The sequence below is a fragment of the Lissotriton helveticus genome, chromosome 11, assembly GCF_964261635.1.
Source record: "Lissotriton helveticus chromosome 11, aLisHel1.1, whole genome shotgun sequence".
Taxonomy (NCBI): domain Eukaryota; kingdom Metazoa; phylum Chordata; class Amphibia; order Caudata; family Salamandridae; genus Lissotriton; species Lissotriton helveticus.
The window spans coordinates 63,318,154-63,335,461 of NC_136072.1; the positions used below are offsets into that span (position 1 = coordinate 63,318,154).

Sequence of the window (17,308 nt, forward strand, 5' to 3'; positions counted from 1 at the left end):
AGAGACCTTACACTGCCGCACACAGAGGAAAAAAATTAGAGGGAACATTGCTCCTGACTAGCTAATTTTCCCACCTGTCCTGGTGTCAAATGGGCCCGGGGCAAAGTGTGGCATTTCTCCTATCAGAGGAATCCTCGGACTCCTATCGAAGGCAGCAGAGGCTTTTAAAGCCTCCTGCCTTGCTATGCTGATCACTTAGTCATCCTGATTGGAGGAGGTAACAAGTCTGGCCGGAGCAGTCACTGTTCATGCCCTCAGAGAGCGCAGGTTCTCACCTGCAGGGGTCAGAAAACTGCCTGTGGTGGCAGGCTTGTCTACACAAGTCAGCCAGCACATTAGCAGTTGGTAATTTGGACTCAGTGTGGGTTTATTAATACGAGATGTTTGATACCAAACATCTCTAGTTTCAGAGAAGCCATCATGTAGCTAGGAAACTCGTAAATATCAGTGTACAGCACATGTACTCAAAAATGGCTTCCATGTTCACTTGTAATATCTACAAATGGACTTGGGCATCACAGGGACATATCTGCTCATGCAGGTATATCCACACATGTAGTATAGTGCACCCTACCTTAGGGTAGCAAGGCCTGCTGTAGGGATGACTTGCCTATACCGCATGCAGTGTCTGCAGGCATAGCACACAGGAGGTGTGCCATGTTGTATCTTCACTTCTCTGCAGCATGGTGCACCATGGCACGCAGCCAGCAATGGCTGTTTGAATGTTGGTGCTGAGGGGTCAGTTAGGGTGGTACAATACATGCTGCAGCCCTTAGAGCCCTAGGTACCAGGGGTACCATTTACTAGTGACATACAGGGGGTGTTAAAGGTATTGCCAATTGGGGGAACAATTTTACAGTTTTAGTGAAAGACCTGGCACCAGTTAAGAGGTTTCAAAACTTCTGTGTACCACGGCGTACTACAAATCTGATCTTTGACTAGATCTCTTAAAGTTAAAGTCTCAAAAAGAGCCTGCAGCGTCATATGTCACATGCAGGTGCCACACGACTGTAGTTGTCCATTTGTTGGTAAAATTTCCTGGTACCACATCTACATTCACAGGTACAGATTCACGTCTAAATAGGATTTCACCTTCTTTTATTACAGAGTTTGACAGGGGATTTTTGCCTAGCAATAACAGCCACAGTAATTAACTGAAAACACTTCTGTTAATGGATATTGAAATTGGCTACAAAATTCACAACCTGTAATACTAATGTCATAAACCACCTAAAGTACTTCCAGACATTGTGGAAAGGTCTACTGTAGTTTGATTATCTAGTGACAGATTATCCTTAAAAACCTATAATGCAGCTGTAAGGCACAGTACCACTGTCAGTACAAAGCAGGTATCTTTAAACCTATGAAATGCAGCTGTGTGGCTGCAATATCAAAGAAAACATCTAGATCTCCTCACAAAGAATATATTTAAAAAAAACTCTTGGTGTTAAGTTTAAAAGGTTTACATGAAGTGCAGCTATTTGACACTTCTGAAATGCCACAGATAATCCCATTGGTAAAGTTGCAGTAACATTACTAGTGATGTCACTGATCTATATGGTGAAAATTATGGTTGTCCAATAAATAAGCAATGGAAAATGTGCATCTTTTTAGGTTTTGGATTACAAAAGTAAAAGATAAATTTAAAAATAAATATTTATTTATTGCACTTTTCTTTTCTATTTCTTTAATTTTGGACTTAATAGTGAAACCTCCTTTAATAAATGCTGCTTCTGGCTTTAACATGCTGTGTGACCTTTTTGGGAGTTTTAGGAATCGGGTAATGTTATATTACATGATATTGCTTGTAATTTTGTGTTTATTCTCCTGTTTGTATTATTTGTTATTATGCACTTTAAAGCTTGATTTTACCAGTGCTGTTGCACCATATGAAATTTAATAAATACAAATACTAATATATAAAATGATATGGCAAGGTGCAAACATAAGCACTGCTTATGATAAATCACTTCCCAAACTGCCTCTTATGCATCAACTGATATGCAAATTGAGTGCAGCTCCAAGAAAGAACTAAAGGACCTCAAATTCCACTGAAACAGATTCTCAAGAAATGAAAGTTGTTAACCGGACAGGCCCTAGTTACAGGGACTTGGAAATGAGTACCTTCATCCATGTCTTTGGAGAACCGGTTCAGGATGCGTCCGCTGGGCGTGGTGTCGAAAAACTTCATTGGACTGCGGAGGATGCGACGGAAGAGGTCATCATGGAGTTTAGAAGATGCTCTCAGTGTTCCCTGCATATGGAATGGCAAAGTAAGTTATACAGAACAAACACTGCAGGAAGAGAACTCTCTCCGTACCCGGCCATACATCTTACATATACAATAGATGGTAGCACAATAAGTGGTATAAGAATCAGAATACATCACTCAAACGACTTGAGATCAGGGAAAGAATGGGAAGTGAAACGGCCTCATGTGTGCCTGATAAGATTATTGGAAGCAGATAGTGAGATGCCAATTCATGAACATAAATGAAGACCCTCATTGCTTAGTTGTATACGTTTTTAATTTTCAGGTGCCCAGAACCAAAATGGTTATTTTCTGTTATAAAAGACCAAGAACCTGGACCCACCTTGACAAAGACAACTCCACGTACAGCTTTGAGAATCAGCATTATCACCATGGAAAGTGCATACACGCCTGCATAGTAATGCATGCGAGGGTTATCCTTCATGCTGTGGCTTATTATTGTCTCGTTTCCCAGCAATACCGAGGTGTTCTGTAATAAACAAGTACCGAATTTCACCATATACATTTCACGTATTGGATCTTACATCACAAAAGCAATTTAAATGGTTTGTTACTGAACACAACTTTTGTAAATTCAATGGCAACAAACGGGCACTAGAGAAAACTCAATACCAAGTCTTGCATCGATTTAAGAATGCCATTACTCTTGCGTTACTCATGTTACAAAGATATTAAAGCCACTCTGCCAACACACAAAGCTGATCTTTTAGATGGCATGGATCAAAATTTAGCCCCAAGAAGCAATAATGCCATCTGCAGATGGACAGCGTTTGCCCTCGGCTTACCCATTTTTTGCTCTTCAAAAAGAAAACAAATAAAGGTGAAGACAACAAACAATAAAATGTTACTTACCTGTAATCTTAGTCCTCTGTCATAGTTTATCTCTTTGAACCCATAGGCATTAGATTATCTTTGTACATGTGCTGGATCCATGGAATACTTTTTTTAATTAACATTTACGCATAAACAAATTATGTAAAAGAAAATGTGCTACATTTTCAAATTTTTTTGTTAAAAAAAAACAGTCATCATTTAAACTGTACACAAGATGCATTTGGCTGCAACATCACTGCCTTTATTACCCCTTTAAAAGCAGAACACTGAAGGGAAAAAGTAAACACCCATAGGCTTTATACATAGAGGGTACACTTTGAGTATTCCAGAAGCTGCTTGCCTTCTCATTAAGTCAGTGTAGAGGAACTAAGGAATTTATTTTTGAAGGAAATCCAGTAGAAAGGATCAGAACATTTAAAATAAATTCCCGCCATGCTTCTGGAACACATGAAGACAGAGGGCTGTTCGTGGATTCAGAAATTATCCTGGTAAAGGAGCACATAGCTTCAAAATGCTGCTGAGAGTCCTTGCCTCTTTGATTCTACTGATTTTGAAAACACTGCTTTTGCGGAGCCTTCTTGCCACTGTAGTTCTTGCCTCTTACAAAAAGGTGTAAGCATCTGTTACCAAACCATTTCATTAACTTTAAACTGGACTGGAGGAGTCTTTTTGCTTCCCTAGACCAAAAGATTTCAACATTCTGATTCAGACTTACTGCTTTAGATCTAATCAACTGACTGTTTCAGAGAGAATACAGAAAAAAGGCACGTCAAACATTTTCTACTGTGCCAGGGGACTGCGTTTAAGAACCTAAAAATTGAATTGGTTTTCAACAAAATCTACTGCGTTCAATTTTGGTTAAAGAATGTATTTTCTTCTTATACACGTTTTCATTTAGGTCTACCTTTTTCATCTATCAATTATTATTTACAAATTGTTCTAGGGATCCTGCACATGAGCACTGATTTTCTTCTGTTGATGGATAGCAGAGATAAACTCATAACAGAAAAAATGACAAGACAACACACCAGACTGAATTCTATATTTAATACATAGTAACCTTAAATTTGTTAAGCGCACAGCTACCTCCGAAGTGGTTTCCCGGTGCTGGGGGCCGTCGGGAAGATTAAGCGAGCTATTGCCCAGAGTCACATGGTGCTGGGCTGACCTGACGCAGATGCCGGGGATCGCACCGTAAACCCCGTAGTCCGGAGTCAGGCACCCTGGCCGCTGTGCAACACCTCTTCCTACATCCCGTGCAATCAGTGTCAGTGGGTTAACAGCTTCGATCCAATCCTACAGTCGTACAGATAGGCCTAGAGCCGAGAGGAATTAACCCTTTGCCACAGCAACATTTAAAGTCAAGATGAAAGAGCTGTACATGCTGGTGGAGGTCACGATGAACAGAAATCCCAATTTATGGAATTTGATAAAATGCTCCACAGGGAAGGTTCACCATCCTATTTCCTCATTCGACCTCAGAGCTCTGTACCTAGACCATCCCCAACTCAAGTAAACATATAGTTGAATACTGTGGCCAAATTATCAAACTATTCTCATCCAGTGAAGAAGCACCCACTACCAGTTCCCATACCTCAGGTGGACTACTTTCTGAAATACACGTTCTTTTACTGGCTTTTCTAATAAAAGTCTCCAAAAGTTTTATGATCAAATAACTTTCAGCGTTCATAGAATAAAACAGCATTCGTGAATAGGCTAAAACTTCATTTAGACCCCAGCGTGGTACATAGATAGTTATAATTACAACATTTAGTGACCTTCGTCCCGCTCCATATCTGGATATTTCCGCAGCACTAGCGCTTCCTTCTAGACTTCTCAAATGCCGCCGGGAAACTGATTCATGAGTTAAGTCATTTATAACAGGATGCTCAAAGGCCATCTCACCTCCTCTTTTCTAGTCAGAATTAAAAGCCATCACTTGTGGTATCCCTCTGGGCTCTACAATGGGTCCAAACTTTCTCAACATATTTACGAGGCTTTGCTGGCAAAATGGAGTCCTTCTTTTAGAGTCTATTTTTTTCTTGGAAGCTGCCAACAACCAACTGTTTGTTACACTAATAGATGAAGACAGTCTGAGACAATTAAACTTTAGGAAATGACTATCCACCATTGCCAGCTGTACGAAGGCCTGGCCCGAGGGCTACAGCACTGTCCAGGAACAACACGTTTTGGACACAGACTGCAATGTAGCGATCCCCTCTTCCTCGCAGCCCTATAACAGAACTTCATTGCTGGTCATCCCTAGGTAAAATGTAGGGATGGGGATGCTATGTGCTACTACCCCGTGTGATCATGAAAGAAAAACAGCTCACTAGCCTTTAATGTTTCTTCAATCCATTTTTCCATGTACAACTCCATACTGGGGCCTTCTGTACTTTGCAGAATGGTGGTCAACTCAATGTTGCATCTTTCACAGCTTCTTTCATTATCTCCGGGTCAAGAGACAACACACTGGTTTCCTGAGACAGAACTTGCAGCACCAATGTCCTTACCTCTACTTTCATTACTTGTTCGGTTACCTTGCAAAAGGAGAGCTCTCAGAAGAGTGTCCACAATGACAATGGTTTCCTCCATTGCCCCTGCTAAAGCTTTTATTGTTTTAAATAACCTCTACAATAATACTTGAGGCATCAACAACCTTCACAAATACACCCAATTCCAGGTGTTTCATAGGCTTGTTCTGATAGTATCAACACAACACTTTAGTTAACCAGGTGGCAAGATGGCTCGCTAAGTTAAACACTTGTTGCTGACACGTCAAGCAACCTGCATGTCTGGAATTTATATTTTGGCACCGTTTTTAAAGCCGCCCAAAGATCAACTGAGTACCATTAAATAGCTGGTAGTACTATTGCAATTTTTGAGCTCTTAGAAAGTTACAAAACTACATAAAAACAAGCACATATCATAATATGTATACATCAAATCATTCTCTCCTTATGAACGGTCTTAATTTTATTATTAACAAGGGCATTCTGATGTCAAAATGCACCATGAATACACAAAAAAATCTCACTACTGTCCTGCAATAATCGGTTACATGCTACTCCTGGCATTAGAATGCTCTTATCCTCCGCGCTGGGAGAGGATAAACAGCATTCTCAACTCAGAAGGTGTGAAGAAAGAAACTAAAACAATGGAGGGTGGAAAAGAAAACACAAACGTCTTTCTCAAGAACAAGGAGAATATATTCTGGTGCCTGAAAAGAGTCTTCCCTCACAAAAACCAAAGGAAAAATGAAGCTCATCATGAAATGTATCTTTGCTGGCCTAATGCAGAGATAAACTAGAGCTAGGCATAACGATGGGGCAAGGAATGAGATAGGGAGCTATGATATCCAGGAAGGAAGATGAGTGAAGAGTGAGATAGAGTTGTGTATATACCTATGAAACAAGGATCATGGCTGCCAAGTGACCTGATGCCAAGGATTACTTTTTTGACACGGCCTTGCCTTTATGCTAACTGCATCTGCATTTTGGGAGAATATGTTTTGTTTTAATGACTCAAAAAATAAAAATACATAAAGTGACACTGGTCACAAAGCTAGGACTGGCTATATGCATCCCGTATGACACAATGCCACTTGGCAACTATGGAATAAACTGATTTGGGAAAGTGGGAACAGAGTGTGTGAGGAACGGAGGGTGGTGGATTATAAAAATAATTCGGAAATAGTAAGATAAAGCCTTTATAACAAAGAGGGACATAACTTATTAAAGAAGGGGGAGAGAGAGGAGAGCACTGTATATAACTAAGTCAGAAAATGGCTATAAAAACAACGTCGTAGGAAGCCCATTCAATTATATTATACAGTTATGAACTATACCCACATATTTAGAAGCACATGATTTGAGTTGAATATGGATTTATTTTTATGAAAAGATATATATTTATTATATTTTACAGAAAAACTTTTTTGATAATCATATCACACCATTGTTGTTATTTCGTTATTACATATATAGTGATGAAAACAGTACACACTAAAACATGGACAGATTGATGGAGGCAAGGCGGTAGTTTGGACTACGCGCGTTTCGGCTTTATCGCCTTCATCAGGTCACCGTCTTATTGTACTGTTCACAAAATTAGGATACAATGGTCTTTACACCGTAGACACAGGCAGCTATTAGTGAGGATGGATATTATTTGTCCCGAGACAAAAACCAGAATGAATCAAAGGAGAATGATTGCAGTGCAGAAACAAAAAATCCTGGATCGCCAGAAATGCTTCAAAAATTCAAACGACGATCCAGTGTAATCTGAGATCGAAAGATATTTCTGAGCTGTGATAAGGTATCTCCCAGCTCTATATGATCACAGGACCCCTTTCAGGTTTGCAATATACCATAAAGTTTGACTGGAAGCACTTAAATCCATATTCTATAGACGGTTGCCCCTCTCACCAGGTTCCAATTTGCAATTCTTGTGCACCTTCAATATAAGAAACAAACTACTTTAATGCCACCAGAGGTGCGAGTGACACGCTCAGTGCACACAAGACAATCCACCACTACCACGATAATAGAGCATTGATCTGTTTAGTTCAAGAGAGGCAAACATATGATCACCAAAATGTTATCACTCGAACCACAAAGAGACCAGTTCTTCAGGCCAGCTCCCAGGCAGGAGCATCCATTATCAAAGTATTCAGCTATATGCTCTTATATGCAAGCATGCTTCTCTTAGTCAGTCACTAAAACACCGTGAATGGTGCTACTACTTATGGCCTGCCAATAATGGCTCCTCTTCTCAAGGGCTCATCTGCAGCCTAGGCTTTGTTCACTTCAACATGAGAAAATGGCTGAAGATCTTTCCACCACCCCACCTGCAAGCAGGGTCTATTCTATTAATATCGAGACCACAGAAGAGAAGACTTACCCCACTGCCCTCGTTGATCCAGTAACTCAGCCACCAGTTGCTGAAGGCCGTACTCCCCACATTGAGTATAAAGAGCGCCATGATGACCAGGAAAGCAAAGGGGCCACCGGCTGCTTGGATGTAGACACCATAGACGGACCATGGCACGGAGCCTTTTCCTTTCTCCTCCAGCTGCATCAGCTGGCCTGCTGATAAAACAAATGGAAAAAAAGAAGAAAGATTTATCCTTTCCAATTAAAGCTGGTTTCAAACCAATCTCTGTTCTTGATACAGTCCATCATACCACCCAAAGACTACAAACCTCAGCATCAGAGTCTTGCCTTCGAAGGATACAACTTCTCAAACAGCTCTTAAGGGCAAGATACACCTGATCTGAAGGACTAATAATGGGGCTCCTTTTAGAGATGTATGTAATATTGCGGTATTTAAAAATCAAACAAAGACATCTTTGCTAGCTCCAGGACATAGTGTCATGGGTCTTTCCATGGAGACTGGCTCAGGTGCTCTCCACCCACTGCCCACAGGGAAAGCTCCATCATAGACTATCCCAGAATAAGAGCAGAACATTTTGAGAGCAATCCTATGTCTACTACCTCCAGGTCTCCTGCAAGACTTCAGTACAAATTTACTTCTCATTGATAATGCATGGCTTGACTGCTATATAGGCATCCTTATAATGACTATTTGCTGGAAACCAAGCAGAGCGAGATGACAAAGAAGAAAGGGTTCAGGTAGCATGAAGTGTCAGAGAGCAGAAACACCGTACCATCCTCTTTCTTCACTGCTTTCTCCTTCTTCATGGACCCAGCTTTGCTGCCTTTCTCTAGGGGTTTCTTGGGCACAGTGGCTGAATTCTTCTTCTGGTTAATCTGTCAAGGTGAAAAATCAAAAATTGTTCAAATCCAAGATGATACAACAGCTGATCCTTAAGAATCTACACACACAATTTTGAGATGTCTAAATCTTCATAACTACCATGCTCCTATAACTAGATGGGATTACTCTGGTATACTATGTACAATGACAAATTAATTTCACACCTGGAATGTTCCCTGGTAGGACCTAGCGTACACCTTGTGAGATTCAAGCCATCTATCACACCAGCCAACCTATCATCCTCCCTTAACCTCAACTCAAGGTTTATGTCCCCCTCTACTTACCCTGCACCACCACCTGCCCCGATATGTAATATTAACTATGCCAAGAATACAACACACAATCAGCACTCCAAAAACATAGGTAGTTTAACATTACAATTTAGCCAGTTTCATTAGGTGCTGGGATAGCATGCAAAAAGGACGCAGAAACAAGATGGTTACTTACCAGTAGGAGTAGTTGTATGGCTTGAAGAGGTCTGGATTTGCATTCTGTGCATTATTCTGCCATATAGTGGTTGGATACTGAATTGTCTTTTTTCATCTCTTTTTTTCTTTTCTGTAGGCATAATCGAACACCATTTGGTGGTATGTCCATCCCCGAATGTTCATGTGCATAGCCGCCCTCTTTGATTTCTTTTTTCTTTTTCTAGTACACTTCCTCCTTGTTCCTTACTTTCCCAACTAGTTGCGTCGTCACCCGTTTTCGGCAAGGTGGGTGGGTCGCATGTGAATCCAGAAAACGCTTCAAAATGCAAAACTACTCCTACTGGTAAGTAACCTTTGCGTTTTGCAGCATGAATCCTTTTCTGGATTCACGTGCTGTGCATTAGATTATGTAGCTGTATCCCTTTGCATGGGGTGGTTGGGATGAGATGAGGAAGTGCTAGCAAACAGATATTGTCGTATCTTTTGTCCCACCTGTACTTGTTCATTTGGATGTCCACACAATGTTTTGCAATGTTGTGTGGTGAAGCCCATGTCACTACTGCGCAGATTGCATCCATGGGTACATTTGCAAGGAACGCTAGTGTTGCACACTTTTTCCTTGTTGACTGGGCTCTTAGTTGTGCAGGCAATGTCATTGCTGACCTAGAATAGCAAGTCTGTATTGTTTCTACAATCCATCGTGAGATTGTTCTTTTAGCGACTCTGGAGACCTTGGATGCATTGGCAAAGGAGACAAACCACTGGTTTCCGTTACGAAACTTCGTAGTTTCTTGTAGATAGTACATTAATGCCTTCTTACATCCAAAGCATGTAGGGCTCTTACTGTTTGTGTTTTAGGTTCCTTGAGGAAAGCTGGTAGTTGTATTCTTTGTGTTACATGAAAGTTGGTTTCCACCTTCGGCAGAAACTGTGGGATTGTTCTGCGAACGACCTTGTCCTTGTATATTTGCAGGTATGGTTCCATGATGTTGGCGCTTCCAGTTCACTTACTTGCGCAGTGATGCGATTGCAGTCAAAAAGTCTATTTTGAGTGTGAAGGATTTGAGACTATTTCTGTGCATAGGTTCAAATAGTTATTTTCATTAACTGCGTCAGCACGGTATTTAAGTTCCACAAGGGTGCAGGAACTGATCTTGGCGGTGCGGTTTTTTTAACTGCTTATAGAAATCTTTCACTATGGGGCAAGTGAAGAAGCTGTTACATGAAGTGCCTCTGGTGTAGGCAATTATCGCTGCCAGGTGTACTTTTAAGAATAAATAGGTTACCCCGGTATCTAGTAGATGAGTGAGCTATCTTAATACAGTTTCTTGTTTCGTCCTAGTTTCTGAATAACGGTTATATGAGCACCAATGAGTGAATATTTGCCATTTTGCTGGATAACATTTTGGGGGGTAGCTTTCCTTGATTCCTTAATAATTTCCATTGTTCTCAGCAGCAGTTGTAAGTGTCCAATGTATAGACATTTAGGAGCCAGACCGCTAGACTAAGTGTTGCTGGCTCCGGGTGGTACTCTCTCCTCTCCTGTGTTGTAAGCAGATCCTGTTCTGCGTTTGACCTCCGGACATCTCTAGTGGGTGCGGCTACCAGGTTTGTCTTGCCCATTGTGGTGCTATGAGGTTGAGGTATGTCCCTGGCTATTTGGCTTTCTCCAGTACCTTCGGTATCAAAGGGATTGTTGGAAACGGGTAAGTAAATCTCCCTGACAAGTTTATTGACAGCACATTCCCCTCTGAACTGGTGGTGTTGAAACCTGGAGGCAAAGTGTTGGCATTTTGTGTTCTTTGCTGTTGTGAACAGATCTATTCCTGGTTTCTCCCAGGTTCTGAAGATTGTCCCCAGTGTCTCCTTGATGCCCAACTCCCCAGGGGGGGGGCGGTGCTCAGCCTTGGAACACAGGAGCTTATGTGTTGTGGTGGGCTGGATGGAAAGCTGGGTGCTGACCGTAACAATGCATCTTGGCTTGGATTTGGTGCAAGCTATAGGGTCGACCACAGTTGATGGGTATCTATCTTCTAGTATCTTTTCGTCCTCTGGAATTTTCTCCTCTTCTGGCGCAGAAGAATTGGAGCCAATGATCTCTGGACTGGGTTGAAGCACCGGTATATTGGACAGGTCATCGTATTCCTCCTCTTTGGTGCTGAGCCGGTCTGTTTCGCCGAAGATGTCCGGTGTTTCAGGTGCTGAGCGAACATTCTGATATGGACCGAACGCCTGTCTCTGCTGCCTAAGGGTTTTCTTGCTTCTGAAGATGGAGCATGAGTCGCAACGGGTGTCGTAGTGCTCTGGAGAGGGATACACATTACAGATGGCATGGAGATCTGCCCAGGGATGTTTCAAGTGGCACTGAGGGCATCTATTGAAGGGAATCCATTCCATTACCCTTTATGCCTCAATCTCTGGATTTGATGCAGAATGAGTGGGGCCCCGAAAGGCGGAACGCACTTAGGGCCAGGAAGCCCAGTCTTCAACAACGTCTGGAGCTAGTCTAGCAAAAATGAGTTGACAGAAGGAGCATCAGAGAAGAACCCTTCTCTGTGATGGGAAAGGAAGCCACGGGGTCCTACGATTACTATGTTCAGCGCCGAGAGGAGGAGCAACATCGATAAATCCGCAGCCAATGGCAGAAAAAAAATAACAATGTGGTTGGTGCCCGTGCCAGAGGAGGAGTCACCAATACCACAGGACTCAAAAGACTTCTTCGAAGAAGAACAAGTAGCAAACTTCCAAGTCTAACACTAGATAGCAAGTGTATGCGGGGCATGTGTATCTAGAGCGACACATGCAACGCACACTAAGTTTCTCTTGCACAATATGCAACTGTCCTAGAAAAGACTATTCCACATTAAGAATAAAGCCACCTGCTTATCCAAATATCTGCATGCAAGCATTTTATTATTTTGAAGACAGACCTAGGTCTCATATTCCACTTTCACTTCTTCCCTGCCCTAAAGCCGTCCTCCTGCCCCATGACCACGTCTGAACATAGAGACATTACAACTCAAACATATATGCAAAAAACAGCACTCATGACATTTCAATATAGGCGGCATCTAAAGTGCAATAATTTTGATTTGGATACAAAGGTAACCAAATCTCGACACAAGAACCAGTACTTGGAAAATTTTAAATAGCCCTCCAACATGATCACCGTTAAACACTTGACCATGCTCAAGGTCACCTCAGGCTCAGCAGTTCAAGTTAGTACATAAACTTGAGCATATTCATTGTTTTGACTTTAAACCTGCCTTTACCTTATTTGAGGTAAGTTTCTCCAGTTTGAGGTCAACCCAAGATTGGTTACAAACATACACAAAAATCTCACCTAGGTGCGAAACAATAAGCCTTACAAAAACTCGCTAAATACGCATTGAACATACTCCTCTAAAGCCTCACCTCAAAATGTGGGGTTTCTCCAAGTTGTAGGTTGTTAAATATGGCTGAATAGTCACCATTCAAGTTCATCAGCTCCTCATGTGTTCCCCTCTCCGTGATGCAGCCCTCTTTCATGAAGATAACGTCATCACAATCAACAAGGTACTGGTGAGGGGAAAAAGACATAACAATTTAATTTCAAAGCTTCTCTCACCTTCTCCACCCAATTGTCTTTTCCAGGGAAAACAACCACAGTGAAAACAGATTAAAAAAACCATAACCGTAATGGGCCGAATGCTTGAATTAATTTCGGTCACTGCTTTATGCTCTGGGCTTCATCCAAGTCAAAAGTTTATTTGCTCACTGTTCAGCTACAGAGGCTACCAAATACCAATCAGTCTAGGGCCCTCCCCAGTCCAGACTGAACTGCTTGGCCAGTTCCCATATGCATGAAGAAACAACTAACCTCAGACTGTTTTCACACTTGTTAGACCTCCTCAGTAAGGTACAGCCTGTGTCTTGTGGTCAGAAGGCACGAGAACCCAAAGTTAGGCATAATGATCACATTTAGAGTGAAAAACAAATCAGGTGAGGAGTGCAATGCTTTAATTAATCTCATCAGTGGAATTATGCTGGGCTGAATTCCTATTGTTTTTTTTTGCTCACTACGCCACTACACACGGGGACCAACGTTATGCAATTTTGGGTTGGCCTTACTTACACTAGGGGCAGTCACGCCTGAACTGTTTGACTAGGGGAACACAACGGGTGAAAAACAATTGGTTGGAAGGCTACCCAAAGCGACTGCCGGAGGTTTAGTCCATTTGCAAGCATTCTTCCCATCAACATTGTGTATTTAGAATCAATAGTTACCTGGAGCTGGTGGGTGATGAACAGGACAGTCTTCGATTTCAGATGCTTCTTAATGGCGCTATTAAAGATGTGGTTGCCCACATGGGCATCTAAAGCACTGAGGGGATCATCCAGGATATAAATGCTCCGGTCACTGTACAGGGCCCTGGCCAAGCTGATTCTCTGTCGTTGGCCACCACTCAAATTAGCCCCACGCTCACCAATCTACGATAAGAAAGAAGAAAAGAATCCCTGATTGCAAACATTCATGAAGCTACAAAGCACTAACTTGCCAGTCCTGAAACTGTACATTGAACAAATTACAAACAATACCTTCAGTTTACATGCACACAACCAGAAGTCACTAAACAAACACATATACCCTGGAGGGAAGCAAGTAAATACAGAGTGAACTACAAAACATGTGCTGAAGAGCCACACTTGGATAAGAAACATACATTTTAAGGGTCCTAACGAAACCGGAGTGAACTGGTACACACTCGAAAATATGAGAAATACAATCTAAAGGAAGACATTAACATAACCTAGATCTAGACCACGAGTGACCTTGCATCAGAGTGTTAACACAAATAACTAGGAATTAAAGTTGACACACATGTGACCTGTAGCCCAAGTGCAAAGAGAAAAGAAGTGAACTGAACTTTAATACAGTCTCAAACAGTACCTTGAACCGGAGAGCAGATCCAAGTGCTCTAGAAATTACATGTAAAGAATCAAAGGACTAGGTGGGTCTCCCAAGTGCAGTAGTGATCTTATGAAACACACACAACCTTACTGGAACCAGAGGACAGGAATAGATTTGTATGCACTGGCTACCTCAAAAGTGACCCTCAGCAAGAATGTGCATGTACTTACTAGTGATAAGCAACCTGCACGAAAAACTCACATGACCTGGAACCAGTGAGCAGAAACTTAAGCAACCTGGAACTAGAATGCAAACAATATGATCTGGAAATTAAGGACAGACACAGGTAAACAGCAATCTTACAGATGAAAACCTAGTGCCCGGGTCATTTACTTTTGTAAAAGACAGACAGGAGTAGGGTCACAAGTATTTTCAATCCAGGAGCAACGCTTCCGGATGTAGCTACCGTCACGACACTGATACTTCAGCATGTTATTAGGATGGAGAACGAGGTGCTTACCTCAGTCAAATCGCTGTTTGGAAGAATGGCAAGATCGGGCCTCAGGCTGCACACATTCAGCACGCTGTTGTACCTTTGGAAAACAAAAAGGTGTCAATGTCAAAAATAGTTACATGCCACAAGAACAAATCAAGAGCCCAGCCACAAGAGCTGTACCTTTCCCAGACGCTTTGCAAACAATTCAATTTACTCAGACTGTCTTTTTTACTCTTTGTTGGAAGTTCTATTGTTGAAAAACAGATAAATGTGAGCAGCGAGGTGGTAAGTGAACTCTAAAGAGCCGTTTTAAAAGCTTTTCAATGATATTACCTTTTGATATGGATACCCTATTTTCTATACTCTTCTTGAAGGCTGCCAGGAGTGCCCCATAGTTTACCAGCACACCAAGTTTGTACAGGCCAGAAAAAGACTCCACTTGGAATAGCATTAGCGGATACTGGACAAAACCAAAAATAGTGAAGATCAGTCTGTTTAATGTAGGCGGTGAATCTCCAATGTGGTGAATTACCCAAAAATATTAAGATTTTTTTTGTTGACAATCAGACTATTTTTGTCATAAAAAAAGTGGGACCCTATGACAAATCTTGGTCCAGATGCTTAAAAAAAAAGAAGAAACTGAAAATATAGGAATTGTAAAATGAAACAAAGAACAATAAAAGGGTTTCCTACAAAAAGGTCTTCTAGTCCACTGGACCAATGGACATAAAGGTATGAAGGGTTAGGGATTAGATTTGTGGGCGACGGGGTTACCTCATGTGATAGGGGAAAATATAGAAACAAAATTTAAGGGGACGGTATGGGAGACATCTTCAGGGGTTTTAAAAAGAGACGAAGAGGACACGAGTAAAGAAAGGAGGCTGGATGTGCCCTTCAAGAAATACAAGGGTTTCAGAGGAGTGAAACAGATAAAGGGTGTTCACATGCTGTGTCTGTCCTTTAAAAGTATGACAAGGATCTCTAAGAGATATGGACAAAAAAATATGGACTGAAGGCACTTTGAGAAATGGCATTGACCAGGCTGTACTTGACGAATTGGGTAGGTTATTCATTTTTAATTATGTGAAAAGAATCTGAAAGGTTCCCACAAGTATGTTTTTTGTCTGGATCACATTCAATGCATTCCAGAAGACACTCAGGACTGCTGTAACACAAGGCAAAGAACTTGGAATCCTTCATCTTTAGATATGAAAGTAATCTTGCTTTCAAAACCTTTGCCTGTGCATGTAATTTGAAATCTATATCGGGAAACAAATACATACATTTCTGAATTTTGGAGGAGATTGTAGGAGCGATCTCTGACGTTATACACAAGTGACAGAAACAACATCTTGAAGGACACAATAACTGAAATCGCAGATCAATCCCCTCTGAAACATCTACAGAGAGCTGCCATTATAATCTGGTACAGAGGATCTTCAGGTACATTTATTTTTGTAGAAAATTAGGTTAACACCCGTCCTTCTAGGATGGTGACCTCGGAGGCATGCTTTCAGAGAATGCTGAGGGGAGAATGGGATGCCAAAACCCCAGGTGTGGGGAAGGTCTACAGGCACCTTTGAATAGGGATGTTCTGCTTTACCATATAGAACAGGATACATTCCAAGAAAGCCCAGTCATTACTACGCCTGGATGGAAAAAAGGCATGGGACTGCCTCAAAGAGAGGCACTATTACTAATGGCTCTCCGATAAACAACCGAGAGACTGGAGGGGTGTCAGCACTTAAAGTGACTTGATAATAAGAAGTCCTTTAATTTTAGTGTGCCCTAAAAAAGGTAAAACAAAGGTATGTCTACACTGGGCGGTAAAAGGTGCTCCTTGGGATATTATTTTGGTAGGCAAAGAAAAAGAAGAAGAAGAAGCAGAAGAAGAAGAGCCAAACTGACTAAAAGTCTGCTACCAACCACAGTCTTATTCCTACCATCAAGGCTAGACGGTTACCCTCCCAAGATGCTGATGCCCATGATAAGATTAGTCCCGTAGTAGTGTGGAGGTAGCTCTTGGAAGCCCCTTTCCCGGATCCAATGCACTGTTTTAGAACAGTTCTCACAAAAAAAACAGACTGAAGAGTAAGGGGAAGAGAAGGAATGAAGTAAGTTTTCAGCAACAGTATATGCCATTCCCACTGAATCTCAACGATTGGGTTGATTCCATTTACCCCATGGAAGATATGATGCCTGTAGAGATGAACTCGAACTGAAGGACAGAGAGCAGCTGGACATAAAGATGCATGGTGGCGAGTGGAGCGTAATGTACCCAGATCAGGCAATAGAACAGAGAGAAATAATTAGCCATTTACAGTTCTCAGAGGGTGCCTTGAGCCGTTGTCATCAAAAGTGAAATTTAACTGCTACACTCTTTGGCTTAGGTCAGTGGTAGACACTAACAGTATTGAAAATTAATGGTACCCATTCCGGATGAAAAGCTGCTATTACTAGAACTAGAGATTGGTAGTTGCTATGAGATGCGAGATTGGTAGCTGCTATGAGATGCTCACAATATTAATATGTTAGAGGACAGAAGAGGCTTCCTTACTGCCTGGAATACAGCAAGTTTTACGGGGAAATCTAGAATAAAGATTGTAATC

At 41.6% G+C, this 17,308-nt stretch overlaps 1 protein-coding gene across 6 annotated transcripts in view; it reads right to left on the reverse strand.

The window, feature by feature from the left end:
- Window positions 1-17,308, reverse strand: part of ABCC5 (ATP binding cassette subfamily C member 5) — a 233,619-nt gene that overhangs the window by 67,330 nt on the left and 148,981 nt on the right. For all 6 annotated transcript variants that reach the window (XM_078665849.1, XM_078665850.1, XM_078665851.1 and 3 more), the window contains 7 exons: window positions 14,724-14,796; window positions 13,579-13,782; window positions 12,727-12,870; window positions 8,775-8,877; window positions 8,009-8,196; window positions 2,595-2,741; window positions 2,125-2,254 (listed from right to left, as the gene is read on the reverse strand). In XM_078665849.1, coding sequence (XP_078521975.1) covers window positions 2,125-2,254; window positions 2,595-2,741; window positions 8,009-8,196; window positions 8,775-8,877; window positions 12,727-12,870; window positions 13,579-13,782; window positions 14,724-14,796 — 989 coding nt within the window. The remainder of the gene's footprint in view (window positions 1-2,124; window positions 2,255-2,594; window positions 2,742-8,008; window positions 8,197-8,774; window positions 8,878-12,726; window positions 12,871-13,578; window positions 13,783-14,723; window positions 14,797-17,308) is intronic.